At 44.4% G+C, this 21,274-nt stretch overlaps 3 protein-coding genes across 3 annotated transcripts; 2 read left to right on the top strand and 1 right to left on the bottom strand.

The window, feature by feature from the left end:
- The first annotated feature begins 2,219 nt into the window (after window positions 1-2,219).
- LOC127345957 (probable magnesium transporter NIPA4) lies at window positions 2,220-6,718 on the top strand. Its single transcript, XM_051372501.2, has 9 exons — window positions 2,220-2,573; window positions 4,464-4,520; window positions 4,603-4,693; window positions 4,789-4,949; window positions 5,079-5,206; window positions 5,289-5,426; window positions 5,828-5,920; window positions 6,101-6,206; window positions 6,291-6,718. The coding sequence occupies exons 1-9, from the start codon at window positions 2,423-2,425 to the stop codon at window positions 6,413-6,415; spliced, it is 1,050 nt and encodes a 349-aa protein (XP_051228461.1). The 5' UTR covers window positions 2,220-2,422; the 3' UTR covers window positions 6,416-6,718.
- A 1,184-nt stretch (window positions 6,719-7,902) lies between these two features.
- On the top strand, window positions 7,903-11,118 carry LOC127345956 (DEAD-box ATP-dependent RNA helicase 58, chloroplastic). Its single transcript, XM_051372500.2, has 10 exons — window positions 7,903-8,186; window positions 8,265-8,358; window positions 8,449-8,562; window positions 8,676-8,771; window positions 9,087-9,191; window positions 9,317-9,475; window positions 9,631-9,699; window positions 9,977-10,066; window positions 10,426-10,566; window positions 10,658-11,118. The coding sequence occupies exons 1-10, from the start codon at window positions 7,993-7,995 to the stop codon at window positions 10,940-10,942; spliced, it is 1,347 nt and encodes a 448-aa protein (XP_051228460.1). The 5' UTR covers window positions 7,903-7,992; the 3' UTR covers window positions 10,943-11,118.
- A 578-nt stretch (window positions 11,119-11,696) lies between these two features.
- On the bottom strand, window positions 11,697-16,245 carry LOC127345955 (transcription initiation factor IIA subunit 2-like). The gene is made up of 4 exons (XM_051372499.2): window positions 16,150-16,245; window positions 15,544-15,689; window positions 15,400-15,450; window positions 11,697-12,116 (listed from the first exon to the last, which is right to left on the bottom strand). Exons 2-4 carry the CDS (start codon window positions 15,670-15,672, stop codon window positions 11,958-11,960), a joined length of 339 nt encoding a protein of 112 aa, XP_051228459.1. The 5' UTR covers window positions 15,673-15,689; window positions 16,150-16,245; the 3' UTR covers window positions 11,697-11,957.
- Between the last annotated feature and the right edge of the window lie 5,029 nt (window positions 16,246-21,274).

Raw genomic sequence — 21,274 nt, 5'->3', positions numbered from 1 at the left:
GATCGGCCGGAGTGACCGCGTCCCTGACATGGATGTATCCTAGTTGTAGTACCTGATGCATGTGTCCCTCTGTCCGTCGTTGTATTTCGCTTGGTATTGGCCTTGGGGCGTCTCACCTCTGCGTTTTATGCTGATACTGTTATGTGTGCGTGGATCGGAGATCCCTGGTAGTGTTGTGTGAACTTTGTCGTAATTGTACTTTGTCGGTGCATGGCTTTATTAAGTTAAAGCTGGGCTCGTCTCGAGCCTATCGTGTGGTGTCGCTGCTGAGCTGGCCTCGGATCTTGCAAACATCCTCGGCTGTCCCGTCTCATCCTTCCCGCAGACATACCTTGGATTGCCGCTCTCGGACCACAAATTGCCTGCGGCTGCACTGGAATTCCTCTCCGTCAAGATCTCCAAGCGCATCCCCGGATGGCGAACGTCCTTGCTCCCAATTGGCGGGCGCCTTACCCTCACTACGGCAGTCCTGTCAGCCCTCCCGTCGTTCGCCATGTCTGTTCTGCCGATCCCGAAAGGGACACTCTCAAAAATGGACAGACCTCAACGGGCGATGCTCTGGAAGGCAAAAGATAAATGCTCCGGTGGTGACTGCCAAGTTGCATGGGACTATGTTTGCCGTCTGCGGTCCGAAGGGGGACTGGGTGTTATCGATCTTGGTCTCCAGAACAAATGTCTCCTGCTGAAAGCGCTGCATGGTTTGTTCACCGGACGAGACTCCCCGTGGACCAGGTGGGTGAAGCGCAGTTACCTTGTGCCCGCCCGCAGGTGACCACCCCCGCTTGGAAGTGCTTCCAGTCGCTCATTCCACTATACCGCTCCATTACGAGAGTTGAACCCCGCGATGGGCGCACCACCTCGCTCTGGCACGATGCTTGGACTCCGCTGGGCCCCCTGTCGGCAGCCCTCCCCGCGGCCTTCTCCCACTGCCTCCGCCCCCTCGCCACTGTTGCCGATGCCCTCGAGAATGGTGCAGTTGAGGTTCCGCTTGTTCACCGAGTTTCTGCAGCAGCCGCTGGCGAGATGGAGTTCATCCATGCTTGCCTCTCCCGGATCTCCCTCACTTCGTCGCCGGACATTCGCTCCATATCGCTTGGCCCATTGACCGACTTCTCCACTGGAAGCGTCTACCGGTCCCTCCACTCCTCAGGTTGTATCGTCCCAGGGCAAGACGTCAACTGGGCCTGCTTTGCGCCTCTAAAGGTGCGGGTGTTCTTTTGGATACTACGCCTCCACAAGACCAGGACACGGGCGCTGCTGCACCGTATCGGATGTGTGGCCTCCTCGGACTGCCCCTTCTGCCCGAATCAACTGGAAGACACCTCGCATTTGTTTGTCGGCTGCCCCCGCCTTCGCCCCCTTTGGAATGTCGTCTCCCCCTCAGGTCGCCCCCATGTGGGCGCCGACGTTCCGGCCCTCCTCGATGCTCTCTCCGAAGACTTACCTCCGATGCACCCGGAAGCGCGCAACACGGTCATCTTAGCTCTCTTGTGGACTGTTTGGAAATCCCGCAACAGAATGGTGTTTGATGCAGATTTTATGTCTACTCCGCGCATTCTAGCCATGTTGGTTGACCATCTCCGCCTGTGGGTCATCCGCGCCCCCCCTAGGATCGACACGAGCGCCCTGCTGTCTTGGTGCCAGGCTATCTCTTAGACTCTGTCTTTCACCTTGCCCCCTTGCCCTGTATTCCCCCTGTATCCAGCTCCCCCCATCTCTCACCCTCACTCTGTTTTGGGCGCGGTATGCCGCCCCAGACCTATTTTGTAGGCTCTATGCCCCCCATATAACCCACTCCCGCATTAATGAAAAAATGAGTTCAGGTGGGCGATCGCCCCCCGTTGTTTCCTCAAAAAAAAAAAAAAAACAGTAATCTCTCCCTTTTGTGTTTACTTCATGTTCTAGGTTTGGTTAAAATTAAAATTTATTTTATTTTGAGGTCTAGGTTTAGTCAAAGAAAATTTATCAAACTTTATCAAGAATGTAGAAAAAAAAACAACAACTATAATAACGAAGACATATCATATGAACATATTGTTTATGATGATAGATCTTACATTATAAATGTTAACATTTCCTTCAAATATTTAATTAACCTTCATAAATTTTTAACTTTAACTATGATCTAAATAAGCAGGGACGCAACGCATGAAGCAGTACATAGCTGCAATAATAATTCAAAAACAGAGAATATGGAAAGTCGATAGGTTGCAAGTGTCTGCTTCTTCATCTTTTTCAGTACCTTCCAACACAACACCAACGAACCCCGCGCGCCTCCACACCCAGACCTCCGCTGCCGCCGTGGCCGGACCCCGTCTCCCGCCCGCCGTGCCGCCGATCTGTCCTAATCAGGCGCCGCATGAGGACAGCGCGGACTCGCCCCTCCTTCTCCTCCTCGTGGCGGCGCTAGGGCTCGGCCGGCATGGGCGGGAGGTGGTACAGGGGCATGTCCGCGGACAACTTGAAGGGGCTGGCGCTGGCGCTCTCCTCCAGCCTCTTCATCGGCGCCAGCTTCATCATCAAGAAGAAGGGCCTCAAGAAGGCCGCCGCCTCCTCATCCGGCGTCAGGGCCGGTAAGAAATTTCGCCTTCTCATGCATGATGCGCAACTGGAGGTCGTTTCATTTCAACGCCAATGCCATGGCGGAACAAATTTTCCTTTTGACAACTCACCTTGAAGTCGGCAGACCACCTATTTGGCCTGAACTTACTGAAGAACCTAAGGCCTAGAGAATGGCCTGCCTGACACAGCGCCTTGCACTGACGAACATTATGCCTATGCTACATTCCTTTCATTCAGTAATGGAATCACTTGCCATAGTCCACAAACTGGATCTTCAGGCAGCGACTAACGCGCACAGATTTGGCGAATGCATCGACTCATAGGCGCTGACCTCATATTAAATGGATTTAGTCACCGTTTGGTTACAGTGGATATGTTATCGGCGTGCTGCCCCTGAGATTTTTTTTTTTTTGAGATCACGGCACTTTATTAATCAAACAGCAACATTACATAGAGTTCTCCGGATACATTCCGGGGCAAAGTTCCTGACTAAGTAAGAAACAAAATGCTCAGCCGAACGAGCAAGAATATGTGCCGATTCATTACTATGACGAGAGACATGATTAATCGAAAATGTGGTGAAGCCTGAACCAAGAAACTTGATGTCCTGGCACACCACACCCACGAAGCTGCGATCCTGTGCTGGCGACCTGAGCCGCTGGACCAGAGACAGGCAGTCTGAAACAACCATCACCTTGTTGAAACCCTCCTCTCCAGCTAGGGCAACCGCGCGGCGAAGAGCCAGCGCTTCAGCTAGTTCAGGCATCGTGACCTCATTCAGCAGCTCGCTGCACGCAGCCAAGCAGGCACCAGTGTGGTCTCGGATCACGACGCCAATACCCATCCGACGAGAAGGAATGAACAGAGCAGCATCAACATTTATAAGAACCGTACCTTCAGGCGGCGGAGACCATCGAGATGAAGTAGGAATGGTTTCACGCCTATTAGAAGGAGACGGAGAGAAAAGATGTTGCTCTATCATATCAACATAAGCCTTGGATTGTTCCGCAATGCAGTGAGGATATTTCATCAGTTCACCATTACGCACCCCATTGCGAGCAGTCCAAATATGCCAGAAAACCACGGCCAGAACCATGCATTCTTTTTCCGATGATCTTGCAAGAAACTCGTGGAGCCAGGTCTTGGTGCTAGTGAAGAAGCTCCTATGAAGATGAATATTGTATGCAGACTTGATCTCACTCCAGACCTCATTTGCGTGAACACACAAAAGAAAGGCATGAGCTGCGGTTTCCTCCCGGTTACAGTAAATGCAGCCACTATTAGCCGGAATATGACGCCAGCAGAGCTGAGCACCCGTGGGAAGGCAATCATGCGCAAAGCGCCAAAGATTTATCTTCATTTTCCCCGGTGCCCCTGAGATTTAGATGTTTGCAACATCATGGATCCCTCTGATCTTAATGTCACTATACATTGCACCTCACTGTGAGCCATGTGTTAAATGCTCAGAATTAGATTTCTGAACCTTCCTGCTGTATGTTGTTTTTAATCCGTGTGTTGTGAAGCTCTGAACAAACTTGTTGCTTATATTGAGAAACAGGGTGACTCTTATTGTTTCCTTGAACTGAATGTCGTTAAAGGTCTTCAAGTTTACGCCACTTTGTGTCCCTCCAATGTTAATATTGTCTGTTAGATATTGCACCTCATTACAAGACATGTGCCAAATGATCCGAACTGAATTCCAGTGCTGCACTATTTATCTTGTTTATTATCTGTGTGGTGTGAAGCTCTGACCAAACTTGTTGATTTCCCCAAACAGTTATATCCCATGTACCCGGTGACCATTTATACCACCGTTACATCCCAAGCTCACGTGAACATTTATATTCCAAGTGTTGTGCTTCATGTGTATACTGAATTACTGATGCTCCATGCTATCACAGGGGTTGGTGGTTATTCTTATTTATACGAGCCTCTTTGGTGGGTTGGCATGATAACAAGTGAGCACTGTTCTCTAAGCTCTATTTTATTTTTGTATCGGGCCTCATTGTGTACTCTCTATGTTTCTAAATTGTCTTGCAGTGGTTGTTGGGGAAATCGCGAATTTTGTAGCTTATGCTTTCGCGCCAGCTATTTTGGTTACTCCTCTTGGTGCTCTTAGCATAATCATCAGGCAAGGCTTTTCTTCTACAATATCCTGTGTTTCTGTTTCTTCTTATGAGATCCTCACTGATTTCATCATTAATTTGGAGTTTTATTGTACTGCAGCGCTGTACTTGCACATCTAATGCTGCGGGAGAAGCTGCACATATTTGGCATTCTCGGATGTGTCCTATGTGTTGTGGGGTCCATCACCATTGTCCTTCATGCCCCGCCAGAGCGTCAAATCGACTCGGTTACTGAAGTTTGGGGTCTGGCTACTGAACCAGGTACTGACTGTTACATTGTTCACATCTGGCCAATTTCCGAATGTTGCTTGAAGTTGTACTTACGCCTGTGCTTTATCAACCTCACAGTGATTAACAACCAGTGCTGACTAGCTGATTGTTGTTTTTCAGCCTTCATGTGTTACGTAGCCGTAGTACTTGCTTTAGTTGCTGTACTTGTGTGCAAGTTTGTTCCACTTTATGGACAAACCCATGTCATGGTGTATATTGGTGTTTGCTCTCTCGTAGGTTCCATCTCGGTATGTTCTCACTAGGTTTGCATCCTTGTATTTAATGTTTTTTAGTTATATATTTTGCAGACTTGTTTGCTGAACTGTGCAGGTCATGAGTGTAAAAGCTCTTGGGATAGCTTTGAAGCTGACATTTTTGGGGACGAACCAACTCATATATCCACAGACATGGGCTTTTACTATGGTTGTAATCGCATGCATCATTACTCAAATGAATTACTTGAATAAGGTATTCTTTATTTCTTCTCTCTGAACCAGCCTTCTGTGACCTAGCATACTGATAGAATACGAGGGTGATTGGAGTTCGGAAACTATACGATAGAAACAAAAGAGAAATGGCATACAGTTTCTATTGGTTCCACCCCCTCTAATCCATCAGTGTTATTAGAGCCTCAAAGGTTTAGAATTTACAATATATAGATTCATGCCCCTTGGTAGAAGTCTTGTGTGTACTAGAGATATCATTTGCTGAAATAAAAGTTTTTGAACGGTGCATCGTGTAAGCGGAAGGAATGTTCTAGATGCTGCTTTATAATTCTTAGCTCAACAAACCGTATCAGTATTACTTTCCTAACAAGGCATTTTGTAATTTATTTTTCAAAAATATGACAGTTTCCCCCCTGGATGCAGGCCCTTGACACGTTCAATACAGCAGTTGTTTCCCCCATATATTATACAATGTTCACATCTTTAACCATCTTGGCGAGTGTCATTATGTTCAAGGTATGATGATTCAACCGCTTAAGCTAGTCTTTTGTCTCTATCCATCTTTCATGGCATTTCGTTTTATTATCTGTCATGGAGTTCTAGCCATACTCTCCAACCACAAACGCTTGCCTTCTAGTCTGAACATCTCAGTTGTTGCCTTGAACGTAATTTCACTTTGTACATATCTACACACAGGACTGGGACAGGCAAAACCCGACTCAAATCGTGACAGAAATGTGCGGCTTCGTCACGATCCTCGCAGGGACATTTCTGCTTCACAAAACAAAGGACATGGCAGATGGTGCTATGATTTCTTTTTTAGTGTACTTTCATTTTCATGTTACATTGTTGGTCTCATGCTCTGAAACCGCATTGTCTGCTGCAGGGCTTTCGAACTCACCTTCCTTCCGCCTTCCAACGTCTACATCGATGCGGACCTTCAAACAAACAGATGAATATAGTGAAGGAATTCCTCTTAGACCATCGGAGTCATTCCGGTCACCACACTAATGCCCTTTTGCTAATCTTCGCCGAGTTAGAGCACAGGAGCAAGCTTGCACTCCAAACTGTTTCATATGCGTTATAGTCTAGCCGCTTCCTATGCTCAAGTCTGAAGGCATCTTGTAGATGGTTAAATGGTTTTCATACCAAACTTGAGGTCCTTGACAAGCAACCCAACATCTTGCATAGCCTGAAGCTAGCTGTGATTTTAGCTTCTCCGAAGAGAAGGTTTCAGAACTTCGAGCATTTAAGTGTAGCTGTGTAAGTAACTACAGTATTATTCATGAGCAGAATCATGTCACTCTCTTGCAACCTCCAACTTCCTTGTGGCGAGCTTATTTCTAGAACCTGATGATAAAATGAAAATAGAAATAACAAGAAATCCTTCTAATTCGACCTTTCAAACAACAGTTCATTTTGGCTACTTTACAGTACTACCTTCGTTCCATAATATAAACCGAGAGAGTAGTATGAATTGGATGTACTGTCAACCTGAGGTTGGGTGGTTAGGAGGGTGGTTGTACCCCCAGCCCACCAGAGTTCAAACCCCAGGTTTGACATCTGTGTGTCTCATAAAGGCGGAATATTCTTTCAGTGGGAGGCGACGTTCCCGTCGATAGCGAGGCGCCTGTGGCGACTTCGTCAATTTCAAGATCCAATCCGCCGGCTCGGTCTTCCGGAGGTGCTAATAGGGGTAGGGTGTGCGTGTGTGCGTTCATAGGGGTGAGTGTATGCGCGTGTATGTGAGCGCCTACGTTTGTACTGTGTTTCTCAAAAAAAAAATAGATTATGCCCAGCAGGTTCATCAAACGATAGTTCTTGGATACTTTTTTGGGGAGCCTCTATTGGCTGACCTGGTCAGAGCCTCGGCTGGGGCACACTGAAATCTGGGTTTTTGTTTTTTTGTTTTTTTTCTTTTGCCTTTTTCGTTTTTTCTTTCCTTTTTTCTGATGTTTTTTTTAAATTTAAACTTTTAAAAATCTTTGAAAAACTGAACACGACTACTTCGGTTCAAGCCTTAAATTAGCCATAGGTTGGGAGGGGCAACAAACATGCTATCTTGCTTTGAGAATAAGCAGTCCAGTGGCTAGCTTGACGTGTTTGAACCTATTTTGTAATATTTTGTTTTTTATCTTATTGTTTTTACTATGTTACTGTATTTAAACCATGTTGTTTGAACTGTGTATGAACCATTGTTGTTTGAACTTGTGTCAGATGGAGTTTGTTTGAGCAAAGGTATGAAAAATGGAAGAAAAAGTGTAGGCTGTAGTTCAGGTAGTCTTTCCTTGCACACTATCTCCATAGTCTATAGACTCTATAAAATTATGAAGGATCATGTAAACCAGTTTTAGAGGCTTATTCTTTTTAGCAGAGTCCGGCTAGATTTGCTATAAAGAAAAAAACATTAGTACCTGCTTTGTCACTCACTTCCTGAGCCCAACTCCACTCGCGGCCCGGCCTACTTCCGGCCCAACCCCCAATCTTCATCTCCGGCTCATCCACTTCTCTCCCCGCCACCGGCACCGCTCGCTCGCCGGCTATCGAACCCCCGCCGGCGACTGCCGCCAAGCCTCCGAGCATCCCCCATGGCATCGGCAGCGTCCACGGCGACGCTCACCGGCCACCTTTATCCACTCCCCAGCACCCTGAACTCCATCCCCAGCACCACCCGCCTCGCCCCATCCGCGTACCGCCCCCGCCCACTTCGCGCCGTCGCCGCCGCCGCCGCCACCCTCCGCGAGGTCTGCGCCGGCCGCGTCCCGGACCACGTCATCCAGAGGTACCAGACCGGAACCCCATCGCCACAGCTCCATTGGTCTCGGTTTCTCACTGAAGAGAAGTTCCTGCCATTTTGCAGGGCCGAGGATGTCGGGTACCTGGTGCCCACCGAGGTCCAGGAGCAATCCCTGCCACTGCTACTTTCCGGCCAGGACTGCATCCTCCACGCTCAGGTGGTCGCCGCCTCTGTCAGTTCCTTCAGACATTTCAGATTGTAAAATGGCGATGTGATCTTAGTGTACATTTGTGGGGGTTGGATGTAGACAGGTTCTGGGAAGACGCTGGCCTACCTCCTGTCGATCTTCTCGGTGGTAGACGTGGGGCGGTCCTCCGTGCAGGCGCTGGTTATCGTCCCGACACGAGAGCTTGGCATTCAGGTGAGGTGGTAGCTGTTGCTTTGCTCTGAAATGTTGTTGATGCCTGTGTTATGTGCCTGGTGGTGAGGGTCTGACTCGCATGTTAACTGTTAATACACTACTGCGACCGCAAGGTCACCAAGGTTGCTAGACTTCTCGCGGCCAAGACTTGCAACGTCATGGCTTTGCTTGATGGTGGGATGCTGAAAAGGCAAAAGAGCTGGGTAAAAGTAAGTAACCATCTTTTGGTGGATTTTGTGTCTGTGCCATATGCAATACTTAACTGCACAAACATTTTGGTACACAAAAAGAATGACATTGTTAGATGTAGATTTCATATTGGTGGAGTGTAAGGTCCCTTTATGTTTGTATGATCATATTGCACAGGAAGTTATGACATAGCAAGGAAAATTGGCTTGGAAGATGTGCCCATCCATCCATGTATAATTTCTTCGTTCTAGGCGCAGATAGACTGTTGTTATTATGAATGTATTTCTCTCATCTTTTGTGCTGTCTCCCTGCTAACAACATCGGCCTGTTGCCAGGCAGAGCCCCCTGCAATAATCGTGGCTACCGTTGCAAGCTTGTGTCAAATGGTTGAGAAGCGTGCTTTCAGTCTTGGATCCATCAAAATACTAGTTATCGACGAGGTGACCCGCTCTATTCTTCAGCCACAAAGCAAAATCGCGTATCAGTTGTCTGCATATCTTCTAAGACGCCATGCGTATTCGTTCGGACAGAGAATAACTAATGCAAAAGCTTGTTGTTTTGTCAGGTTGATTTTATTTTTGGATCGTCAAAGCAAGTGAACCCCCTTCGCAAAATATTGAATTCTTACACAGCAGCTTCCAGTCGTCAAACCATATTTGCTAGTGCATCCATACCTCAGCACAATCGCTTTGTGCACGACTGCGTACAACATAAATGGACCAAGGTAGATCTAAACATCCATTCGCCTGTCATGTACTGTTGGGATTGTTTGTCTACACGCAATGAATATGCATTCTCATTACTGTCTTAATGGCTGTGCATTTTGAACTTCAGGTACAAGTGCTAATTTTCACATTTGTGTGTCTTGTCTTCGTGCAGAGCGATGTGGTTCATGTTCATGTCAACCCTGTACATCCCATGCCTTCGCACCTAAATCACACATATGTGGTGAGCATATATTTTCAATGGTTCACTTTCATCTTAAAGTTCCTCACTTATTTCCTGCAAAGATACATTTCAATTTGCTCATTCCTCTGCTCCCACGACCGCAACCACTTACTCACATGCATGGCAGACCTTCCCTTATTCTAAATAATCCCGTGGGCCTTTCCCTCTGATCGTGAAGTGCACAAGCACAAGTTGCACGATCAATCTCCTCGTTCCTGAAAGTTCTTTTTTGACCAGTCTGATTCTTAATCCTTATGACAACACAATCAATGTACAGATCTGCAGTAAGAAGGAACGGTTGCATGTCTTGCTATCCTTGCTGGAGAGGGATGCACCAAAGTCGGTGATTATATTTGTCGCTCAACAGGTAATAATATAAATTCATTCATTTTATGACTTGCCATGCCATGTTGATTATAAAATTGCTGTAGTACCATGGCCCATGGGATATTGTTTCACCTGCTTCCTGAAGTGCTAATTTATGAACTATCATAAGGGATCTGTCATGTTGTCAGTTTCTGCTAATGTAGGGGCGTGATGCTATGGTCAATGCCCAGTTCAAAGTCTGAATTACTTTCGTTTGAGAAACTTGCATTCATGTAACAATTCTGGTCAGTTTAGTAGTTGATCACATAATCGATGTGTTGCCAATTTTCCTGACTGAAATGATTGTAGGAGTCTGAGATCAGTATTCTGTTTGATAACCGTCGTAACCATTTTCTTCAGTCCGAGAAATCCAAAAGGGCTGGAAATCCTCCTTCATCCACCCTTGTTGTTGAGTTTCTGAGAACCGAGTACAAAGGTGCCCTAGAGGTGCTTCTACTAGAAGAAGATATGAATTTCAACGCCAGGGCTACCTCATTCACCGTAAGTGCACCCATTCCAACTGTTTTTGCCGAACTCCCAGAATCTTCATTATGTTGATCGCAAGAACCATGAACGTAATATCCATCTGCAGGAAGTCAAGGAAAAAGGTTTCCTACTAGTTTCTACAGATATAGCGAGCAGAGGGTTTGATCTTCCGCAGACCAGCCACATATACAACTTCGACCTCCCTAAGACGGCGACCGACTACCTTCACCGCGCCGGAAGGACCGGGAGAGAACCGTTCTCCAAGTCGGAGTGCACCGTGACGACTCTCATAACGGAGGAGGAGCGCTTCGTGCTGCAGAGATTCCAGAACGAGCTCAAGTTCCACCCTCGACAGCTGCCCTTGGAATCCATGTTCACTTTTAGCCTGTGAGGCTCATCTGGAGACCTGATGTAAATAGTTTTCCCTCCCAGTTTTTATGTTGACTGGATCGGGCGTTCTCCGTGTACGTACTATTTAGACTTCCAGATCTACCTTGGTGAACAGGTGTATGTTTGAAACAAACACTCCTGAATCCTAGTCATTCAGACAACACTGGAAATCAGCAACAGAGGCAATATGGAGCAGAAAAACAATTTAAAGTAGCCATGAACTCAGTCTGTTTAAAGAACACTTTAGAAATGCATAAAGAGGATTCAGCTAGGGCTAGCGACCGAATCTATGGTCCAAGTGCCAGTTGCAAAGGCCGATTCTGCCAGTGATGTTGGGTGGTGCCTTTTCCACGTCCATGCTCAGGGACAGAGGGACCTGGCCGGCAGCTGTGAGAGGATCTCAAAGACGATGTCCTCCAGTGGCGGGAGAGGTTTGTTGGCCACAGCAGAGCGGCGGTGAAAATAGCCTCGTTTTGGTGCCATAGTAGTACAATACAAGTCTGGAGACTTCAAGGAGAGAGACATACATAGTAGTAGTAGTACAATACAAGTCTGGAGACTTCAATATATGATCACAATTCATTACACGATCTACGTACTGTACCTTCACAGCTTGACAACATATCCACAAATGACAACTCCTGCTGTTAATTTCAGTCATCCACAAAGTTAAAGTTGGCTTTGATCGGTTGTGCTGGAAGAAAGAACTGGGAGATAACCATTCTCCGAGTCAGAATGCAGCCTCAAGAGTCTCATTACGGAGGAGCACCCAATTCGCGTTACAAAGTTTTAACATCATGAACATGTCACATTCTACTCTTACAGTCACGTCACCAACCAGATTATGTCATCGGCACAAAAAATGTGAGATCATCAATGACAACAACTTTGAAGCCCAACAAAAGATAGCAATGAGAGGTGAAATGATTCAATAACCGGAATCCATGACTATTTGATTTGGGTGGGAGGCGCCTGGTCTAAAAGTATGGTTATAGGGCTGGACCCCTGGCAAGTAACTACTCTTGTGGAGGCACTTTAGGCTTCAGCAAATTGGAATCGCATGCCACGATCTTCAACTTGCCAATATCCTCTGAAATGTCCCCGTTCCTGAACGTCACGTCTTTCAGGTTGAAAGTCCACACGCTGTCGCAGTACCTGTAGGTGCGCAGATTGCCCTGCCAAGACAAGAGGAAGACCATCATGTAAATGCAGTCAAGTGTGGATGGAAACATGATCACAGATTTCAATGTATAATAACATCAAATATCAGCAAGAAGCATTCGGTATACCTGGCTGCTAGGTAAATGTGGTAAATACAAAACAGCTACCTCAAATGAAATAGGGAAATGAGCCCGAGATGCTACTCCTTGTAGAAGGTGATATTCTGAATGTTCATTGAAATACTAAAGAGAACTGTTTGAGTGAAGTTATTCCCATGTACAGGTAATGATTTCAGTATAAACAACGTCATACGGATGCATACCAGGTCAATAAAAAGATGAGTGTTGTTTCGTCCTGGTTTTGACTTTGGATACAGAAAAGGAGCTATTCAACTTCAGTCACTAACAGGTATGTCTTTCCACATAATATAAGTAACAATGGAACACAAAAGTATGTTGTTCTCCAGAAGTTAGCAAATTTTTCAAAGAGTAGATGTAAATGATTGCACGGAACTATCATAAGAATTTTTTTTGTAAATCATCAGTAGGTCCAAAAAAAAAAGTTAAAAACAGAACAGGAAATCCACATACTTGCATGCAAACCATGTCACGGAAAAACAGCTTACCCCTGATACTGAGCACTAAAAAGGTTTATTTGCACAGTAGTATTTCAGCATGTATTGTACACACAAGGTTTAACAAACTACTGAATCCGGAATTTGGTACTATGTGTTTACCAAGAATTCACCTAATATGCTCCTAAAGTAATATGCAGAGTAACATACTTGTAAATTATCAAGTATTCATTTCAGTACATTGTGGTAAACACAAAACAGAATTAGCTAAAACATTTTACAGAAGAAAGATGGGGCTTGAGATGCTAGTCCTGGTAGAGGGTGATGATATTCTTAAATTGGACTGAAATACTGGGGATAACTGTTTGAATGAAGCTATTGCCATATAGAAGTATTTATTTCAGTAATATACAGCATCTTCTAGATTACCAGGGCATGAAAAAATGAGTGCTGTTTCTGGAATTATTTCCTGTTTCAATGCAGAAAAGGAGCTACTCAACTTCAGTCAGTAAGGAATATGTCATTCCACGTGATATCAGTGCAACGGAAAACATAAGCGTGTTGTTCTCCAAAAGTTCGCAAAATTTCAAATAGTACCTTGGAAGTGATTGCGTGGAACTTATCATATATATAATCAACAAAAACAACCAAGCCTTTCAGTCCCAAACAAGTTGGGGTAGGCTAGAGTTGAAACCCATAAGATCTCGAAGCAAAGTCATGCTTCCTAATATTATATATCATATATATAATATTAGGAAAAAAGAATTATCCACGTAGGTCCAAATATAAGTTACAAACACGACAGTCCACGTACTTGCACGCTGATCATGTTGCGGACAGTATCTTTGATACCAAGCAATTAAATGTCAGCAAATATTTACATTTCTTTTTAAGAAAAACAAACAGATCCCCAAAGAGACATTTAACTTATCACACAATTTCATTTTTGTGTGTCTTATCTGCAGAAGGTTTAACCAACTGCCTAATTTGGCTGTTAAGCAAGTACGGAAAATTCTTCTACAAGACCAGTGTCGTGTGGTGATTTGAAGAGAACGTCATTATTTACTTCATAAGCACACAAGTACTGCGTACAAAATTTGCATCCCTACGTACAGTTACCTACAGTGTTCAGGCTTGAGATGCTAGTCCTGGAAGAGGGCGATATTCTGAATTTTCAGTGAAATATTTCAGAGAGAACTATTTGAGTAAAGCTTTTGCCAGGCAGAAGTTTTGCTTTTATTCAGTAATAAATAGCATCACCTACATATATGCCCACTCATGCAAAAAATGAGTGTTGTTTAAGGAATTATTTCCAGCTTTCAATACAGAAGAGGAGCTATTCAAGTTTACTCAGTAAAGAATCTTCACATGATATCAATACAGTAGAATGCGTTATCCATAATTATGCTGTTCTTAAAAAGAAAAAAAATAGTAGATGGAAATATTACCATTCGTCAGCAAAAAAAACATCAAATCACCACTTCATCAGTAAGTCCAAATATAAGTTAGGAAGCGGACAGCAAACGCACATACTTGCATGCAACCAGGTTACAAACAGATAGTTTATCCATGATACTAAGCAATAAAAATGTGTTCTTATGATCTTATATCACAACAGTGTTTCTGCAAGTATTCAGAAGGTTTAACCAACTGCTGAATCTGCAATAAGGTATTACCATAAGTTCACTTATTTTTGCAGAAATCTGCTTCTCAAGTAATAATGGCAAATAGTCTGTTCCATAAGTCCACAGTCGTGGGTTGTCATAGCATCAATTGAAGACACGGTACAATCAGTAGCAGTGCAGGAACTTAATTGGCATCAGAACCACTACACTGACAGGTAACTGAAAACATGTACGCAGTCGAATCTCTACAGTTAAGATGAGAAATTGAGCAACAGAAAACTAGGGAGATGAGCTGAAACATTCTGCAATAGGGAAATGAGCTTATGATGCTAGTCGTTGTAGAAGGTGATATTCTAAATCTTGACCGAAATACTAGGGAAACTGTTTGAAGCATGCAAAAAATAAATGTTGTTTCCGGAATTATTTCCTGTTTTGGATACAGCAAAAGGAGCTATTCAACGTTAGTAAGTAACAAGGAATTTGTCATTGCACATGATATCAGTACAGTGGAAAACATAAGCCTGTTGTTCTCCAAAAGTTCGCAATATTTTCAAATAGTATTCACAAATAATGGAGCGGGACTATTATATCAAGTTAAAAAAAATAATAATTATCCATGTAGGTCCAAATATAAGTTAGAAACAGGAGAGTCCACATAATTGCAAGCTGATCATGTTGCAGAGAATTAGCTTTGATACTAACCAATTAATATCAGCAAACTGTTGCATTTATAATGGAAAAAAAACAAAACAAATCCTCAAAGAGACATTAACTTAATTGTGTTTTTCCGTGTTTTGTCCGCAGAAGGTTTAACCAACCAACTAATTTGGCTACTATAAGCAAGTTCAGGTTTGTTTTTCAGAGAAGGAAATCAATCTGCTCCTAAACGGCTAATGTCCTATTGTGATCTGGAGAGAGTGACATCCCAGGTTATTTACTTCATAAGCACACAAGTACTGCATCAGTACAACTACACACAGTAGCAGGCAGGTAACAGACACGGTATATCTGCACTCTGCTAAAACATGTACCTACACTCCTACATACAGGTGATAACAAATAAGATGCATATGGTGTCGAACAGCGATGATGGCGTACCTTGAAGTGGACCGTGCTGGTGACCAGATTCTCCAGCGCCGCGCCCATGGACTAATTGAGAGCAGGAAGACCATGCACGCAAGGTCAGAACACCCGTCATCAAACAGAAGTTAGAACCTGTCTGTCTGTGAGTAAGCGTTGAACCTCGTCGAAGTGCAGGAGGACCTGGAGGGCGAGCAGGGGGTCGAGCTTGCCGCTGGAGACCATCTCGCCCAGCGCGTCCGTGAGGGCCCTGCCGATGGAGGCGCTCCGGTATATCTCCAGGGCCGCCATCCTGAGCCCCTCTTCTCCTGTGACGGTATCATCATCATCATAGTATAGTTTAGAACAGGACGCTTGGTATGTCCTCACGAAAATTTCTACCCAAGCAACACAGTTCGCCAGCATTTTCTCGAATCGCGCGACAAATTGGACAGCCCCCGCGCCGCCTCGTCGTCCCGAGACGACCGAATCCGTCATCCGCACGGCGTGAAAAAAGGAAACCCTAGGTGCTCGCCCGCCGCCGGCGCGCGCGGCCGAATCGACACGCGCAAGCGCAACCAAGACCCTCCCTGAAGCGCGAATCGAGTCGAACCCGAACCGCGGAGAGGTGGCACCTTACACGCTCGCGCGGCGCATCCCGGCCCGCCGCCGAAGCGGTGGGAGAAAAGGCTTTCCCCTGCCCGCCGCAGCAACCAAACCCACCCCCCGCCGCCGCCAAAAAATGCACACGAATCGAACCGCGGGGAGGCAGGGCAGGCAGACTCTTACCTCGCGCGAGCGCGTGCGCGCCGGCGTAGGGCTCGAGCTCGACTCCCTTGGCGGCGGACCGGTCGGACGGCGAGCGGGCGAGCGAGGCCTGGAAGGTTCGGGGAGGGGAGGGGAGAAATTCGAAATCGGGGTGGTTAAATACGGACGGGGTGGTGGAGGCTGAGCGGAGTGACGCCTCCTTGGGTTCCCATTCTGCCCCTGGACTACCCAAGTCAGCGCCTTCAATATTTATTTTAACTAAAAAAAGCTCGGGCTGTGCATCGGAAAAAAACACATTGGCAAAAGCAATTATTAACTCAGAAATAATTGCGTGAAACTATCATACAGTATACCAAATCCCTATCCCCTGCAGACATTCAGAAGAAGACAGAATTGCAGGAGGAAATGCTTGGTATCCTTGACAAGGAAGAGAGCTTCTGGAGACAGAGATCTAGAGATAATTGGTTGCTGCAGGGAGATTGCAATACAACCTACTTTCATAGAATAGCAAATGGTTGTAAGAGAAAATCTACCATCGTTTCTTTGAAAAATGGAGATTGGAGATTCTGTGATTCAAGGGGATGAAGACTTGTTACAACATGCTACAGACTTCTACAAAAATTTGTTTGGTCCAGTTGAAGACTGAGGTGTAAGACTAAGGGAAGATGTTTGGAACAGAGATGAGAAGTTGGATGACAATGACAGAGAAGCACTGGACACGAGATTTACAATGGAAGAAGTAAAAAGTGTTGTTGATCAAATGGAAAAAAATAAAGCTGCAGGTCCTGATGGAATTCCTATTGAATTCTATCAAGTGTGCTGGGAAATAATTAAGTTTGATATCATGGCTATGTTTGATGATTTATTTGATCATAAGATTGATCTGGCCAGAATCAACTATGGCATTATCACCTTGATTCCAAAAGGAGAGGAGGCAGATAGAATACTGACACGCGTACAGCACGCGACCGTTGGGAACCCCAAGTGGAAGGTGTGATGCGTACAGCAGTAAGTTTCCCTCAGTTAGAAACTAAGGTTTATCGAACCAGTAGGAGTCAAGAAGCACGTTGAAGGTTGATGGCGGCGAGATGTAGTGCGGCGCAACACCAGGGATTCCGGCGCCAACGTGGAACCTGCACAACACAAACCAAGTACTTTGCCCCAACGAAACAGTGAGGTTGTCAATCTCACCGGCTTGCTGTAACAAAGGATTAGATGTATAGTGTGGATGATGATTGTTTGCAGAAAACAGTAGAACAATTGCGATGGGTGTATTTCAGTATAAAGAATTGGACCGGGGTCCACAGTTCACTAGTGGTGTCTCTCCCATAAGATAAATAGCATGTTGGGTGAACAAATTACAGTTGGGCAATTGACAAATAGAGAGGGCATGACCATGCACATACATATTATGATGAGTATTGTGAGATTTAATTGGGCATTACGACAAAGTACATAGACCGCTATCCAGCATGCATCTATGCCTAAAAAGTCCACCTTCAGGTTACCATCCGAACCCCTTCCAGTATTAAGTTGAAAACAACAGACAATTGCATTAAGTATGGTGCGTAATGTAATCAATAACTACATCCTCGGACATAGCATCAATGTTTAATCCCTAGTGGCAACAGTACATCCATAACCTTAGAGGTTTCTGTCACTCCCCCAGATTCACGGATACATGAACCCACTATCGAGCATAAATACTCCCTCTTGGAGTTAAGAGTAAAAACTTGGCCAGAGCCTCTACTAATAACGGAGAGCATGCAAGATCATAAACAACACATAGATATAAATTGATAATCAACATAACATAGTATTCTCTATTCATCGGATCCCAACAAACACAACATATAGCATTACAGATAGATGATCTTGATCATGTTAGGCAGCTCACAAGATCCGACAATGAATCATAATGAGGAGAAGACAACCATCTAGCCACTGCTATGGACCCATAGTCCAGGGGTGAACTACTCACTCATCACTCCGGAGGCGACCATGGCGGTGTAGAGTCCTCCGGGAGATGAATCCCCTCTCCGGCAGGGTGCCGGAGGCGATCTCCTGAATCCCCCGAGATGGGATTGGCGGCGGCGGCGTCTCTGGAAGGTTTTCCGTATCGTGGCTATCAGTACTGGGGGTTTCGCGACGAAGGCTATTTGTAGGCGGAAGGGCAGGTCAGGGGGCCACACGAGGGGCCCAGGAGACATGGTGGCGCGACCAAGACCTGGGCCGCGCCGCCCTACCTCCTGGCCGCCTCGTGGCCCCACTTCGTTGACTCTTCGGTCTTCTGGAAGCTTCATGTGAAAATAGGCCCCTAGGCGTTGATTTCGTCCAATTCCGAGAATATTTCTTTATTAGGATTTCTGAAACCAAAAACAGCAGAAAACAGCAACTGGCTCTTCGGCATCTCGTTAATAGGTTAGTTCCAGAAAATGCATAAATATGACATAAAATATGCATAAAACATGTAGATATCATCAATAATGTCGCATGGAACATAAGAAATTATCGATACGTCGGAGACGTATCAGCATCCCCAAGCTTAGTTTCTGCTCGTCCCAAGCAGGTAAACGATAACAAAGATAATTTCTGGAGTGACATGCCATCATAACCTTGATCATACTATTGTAAGCATATGTAGTGAATGCAGCGATCAAAACAATGTAAATGACATGAGTAAACAACTGAATCATATAGCAAAGACTTTTCATGAATAGTACTTCAAGGCAAGCATCAATAAGTCTTGCATAAGAGTTAACTCATAAAGCAATAATTCAAAGTAGAGGTATTGAAGCAACACAAAGGAAGATTAAGTTTCAGCGGTTGCTTTCAACTTATAACATGTATATCTCATGGATATTGTCAACATAGAGTAATATAACAAGTGCAATATGCAAGTATGTAGGAATCAATGCACAGTTCACACAAGTGTTTGCTTCTTGAGGTGGATAGAGATAGGTGAACTGACTCAACGTAAAAGTTAAAGAATGGTCCTTCAAAGAGGAAAGCATCGATTGCTATATTTGTGCTAGAGCTTTGGTTTTGAAAACATATAGAGAGCATAAAAGTAAAATTTTGAGAGGTGTTTGTTGTTGTCAACGAATGGTAGTGGGCACTCTAACCCCCTTGCCAGACAAACCTTCAAAGAGCGGCTCCCATTTTATTTTTATTTTTGTGTGGCACTCCTTCCAACCTTTCTTTCACAAACCATGGCTAACCGAATCCTTCGGGTGCCTGCCAACAATCTCATACCATGAAGGAGTGCCTTTTTATTTTAGTTTTATTATGATGACACTCCTCCCCACCTTTGCTTTCTCAAGCCATGGCTAACCGAATCCTTCGGGTGCCGTCCAACAATCACATACCATGGAGGAGTGTCTATTTTTATTAATTAATTTGGGACTGGGAATCCCATTGCCAGCTCTTTTTGCAAAATTATTGGATAAGCGGATGAAGCCACTAGTCCATTGGTGAAAGTTGCCCAACAAGATTGAAAGATAAACACCACATACTTCCTCATGAGCTATAAAACATTGACACAAATCAGAGGTAATAAATTTTGAATTGTTTAAAGGTAGCACTCAAGCAATTTACTTTGGAATGACGGAGAAAAACCATGTAGTAGGTAGATATGGTGGACACAAATGGCATAGTGGTTGGCTCAAGTATTTGGATGCATGAGAAGTATTCCCTCTCGATACAAGGTTTAGGCTAGCAAGGTTTATTTGAAACAAACACAAGGATGAAGCGGTGCAGCAAAACTCACATAAAAGACATATTGTAAACATTATAAGACTCTACACCGTCTTCCTTGTTGTTCAAACTCAATACTAGAAATTATCTAGACTTTAGAGAGACCAAATATGCAAACCAAATTTTAGCAAGCTCTATGTATTTCTTCATTAATGGGTGCAAAGTATATGATGCAAGAGCTTAAACATGAGCACCAAAATTGCCAAGTATCACATTATCCAAGACATTATAGCAAATTACTACATGTATCATTTTCCAATTCCAACCATATAACAATTTAACGAAGAAGAAACTTTCGCCATGAATATTATGAGTAAAGCCTAAGGACATATTTGTCCATATGCTACAGCGGAGCGTGTCTCTCTCCCACACAAAGAATGCTAGGATCCATTTTATTCAAACAAAACAAAAAACAAAAACAAACCGACGCTCCAAGCAAAGCACATAAGATGTGACGGAATAAAAATATAGTTTCACTAGAGGAACCTGATAATGTTGTCGATGAAGAAGGGGATGCCTTGGGCATCCCCAAGCTTAGACGCTTGAGTCTTCTTGATATATGTAGGGGTGAACCACCGGGGCATCCCCAAGCTTAGAGCTTTCACTCTCCTTGATCATGTTGTATCATCTCCCTCTCTTGATCCTTGAAAACTTCCTCCACACCAAACTCAAAACAACTCATTAGATGGTTAATGCACAATCAAAATATACATGTTCAGAGGTGACATAATCATTCTTAACACTTCTGGACATTGCACAAAGCTACTGAAAGTCAATGGAATCGAAAAATCCATCGAACATATCAAAACGGGCAATGCGAAATAAAAGGCAGAATCTGTCAAAACAGAACAGTTCGTAAAGACGAATTTTATTGAGGCACCAGACTCGCTCAAATGAAAATGCTCAAATTGAATGAAAGTTGCGTACATATCTGAGGATCACTCACGTAAATTGGCATAATTTTCTGAGTTACCTACAGAGAATTTTGCCCAGATTCGTGACAGCAAAGAAATCTGTTTCTGCGCAGTAATCCAAATCTAGTATGAACCTTACTATCAACGACTTTACTTGGCACAACAAAGCACAAAACTAAGATAAGGAGAGGTTGCTACAGTAGTAAACAACTTCCAAGACACAAATATAAAACAAAGTACTGTAGTAAAAACATGGGTTGTCTCCCATAAGCGCTTTTCTTTAACACCTTTCAGCTAGGCGCGGAAAGTGTGTATCAAGTATTATCAAGAGACGAAGTGTCAACATCATAATTTGTTCTAATAATAGAATCAAAAGGTAACTTCATTCTCTTTCTAGGGAAGTGTTCCATACCTTTCTTGAGAGGAAATTGATATTTAATATTACCTTCCTTCATATCAATGATAGCACCAACAGT

The sequence above is a fragment of the Lolium perenne genome, chromosome 3, assembly GCF_019359855.2.
Source record: "Lolium perenne isolate Kyuss_39 chromosome 3, Kyuss_2.0, whole genome shotgun sequence".
Classification (NCBI taxonomy): domain Eukaryota; kingdom Viridiplantae; phylum Streptophyta; class Magnoliopsida; order Poales; family Poaceae; genus Lolium; species Lolium perenne.
This window is presented reverse-complemented; position numbering and strand designations above follow the sequence as displayed.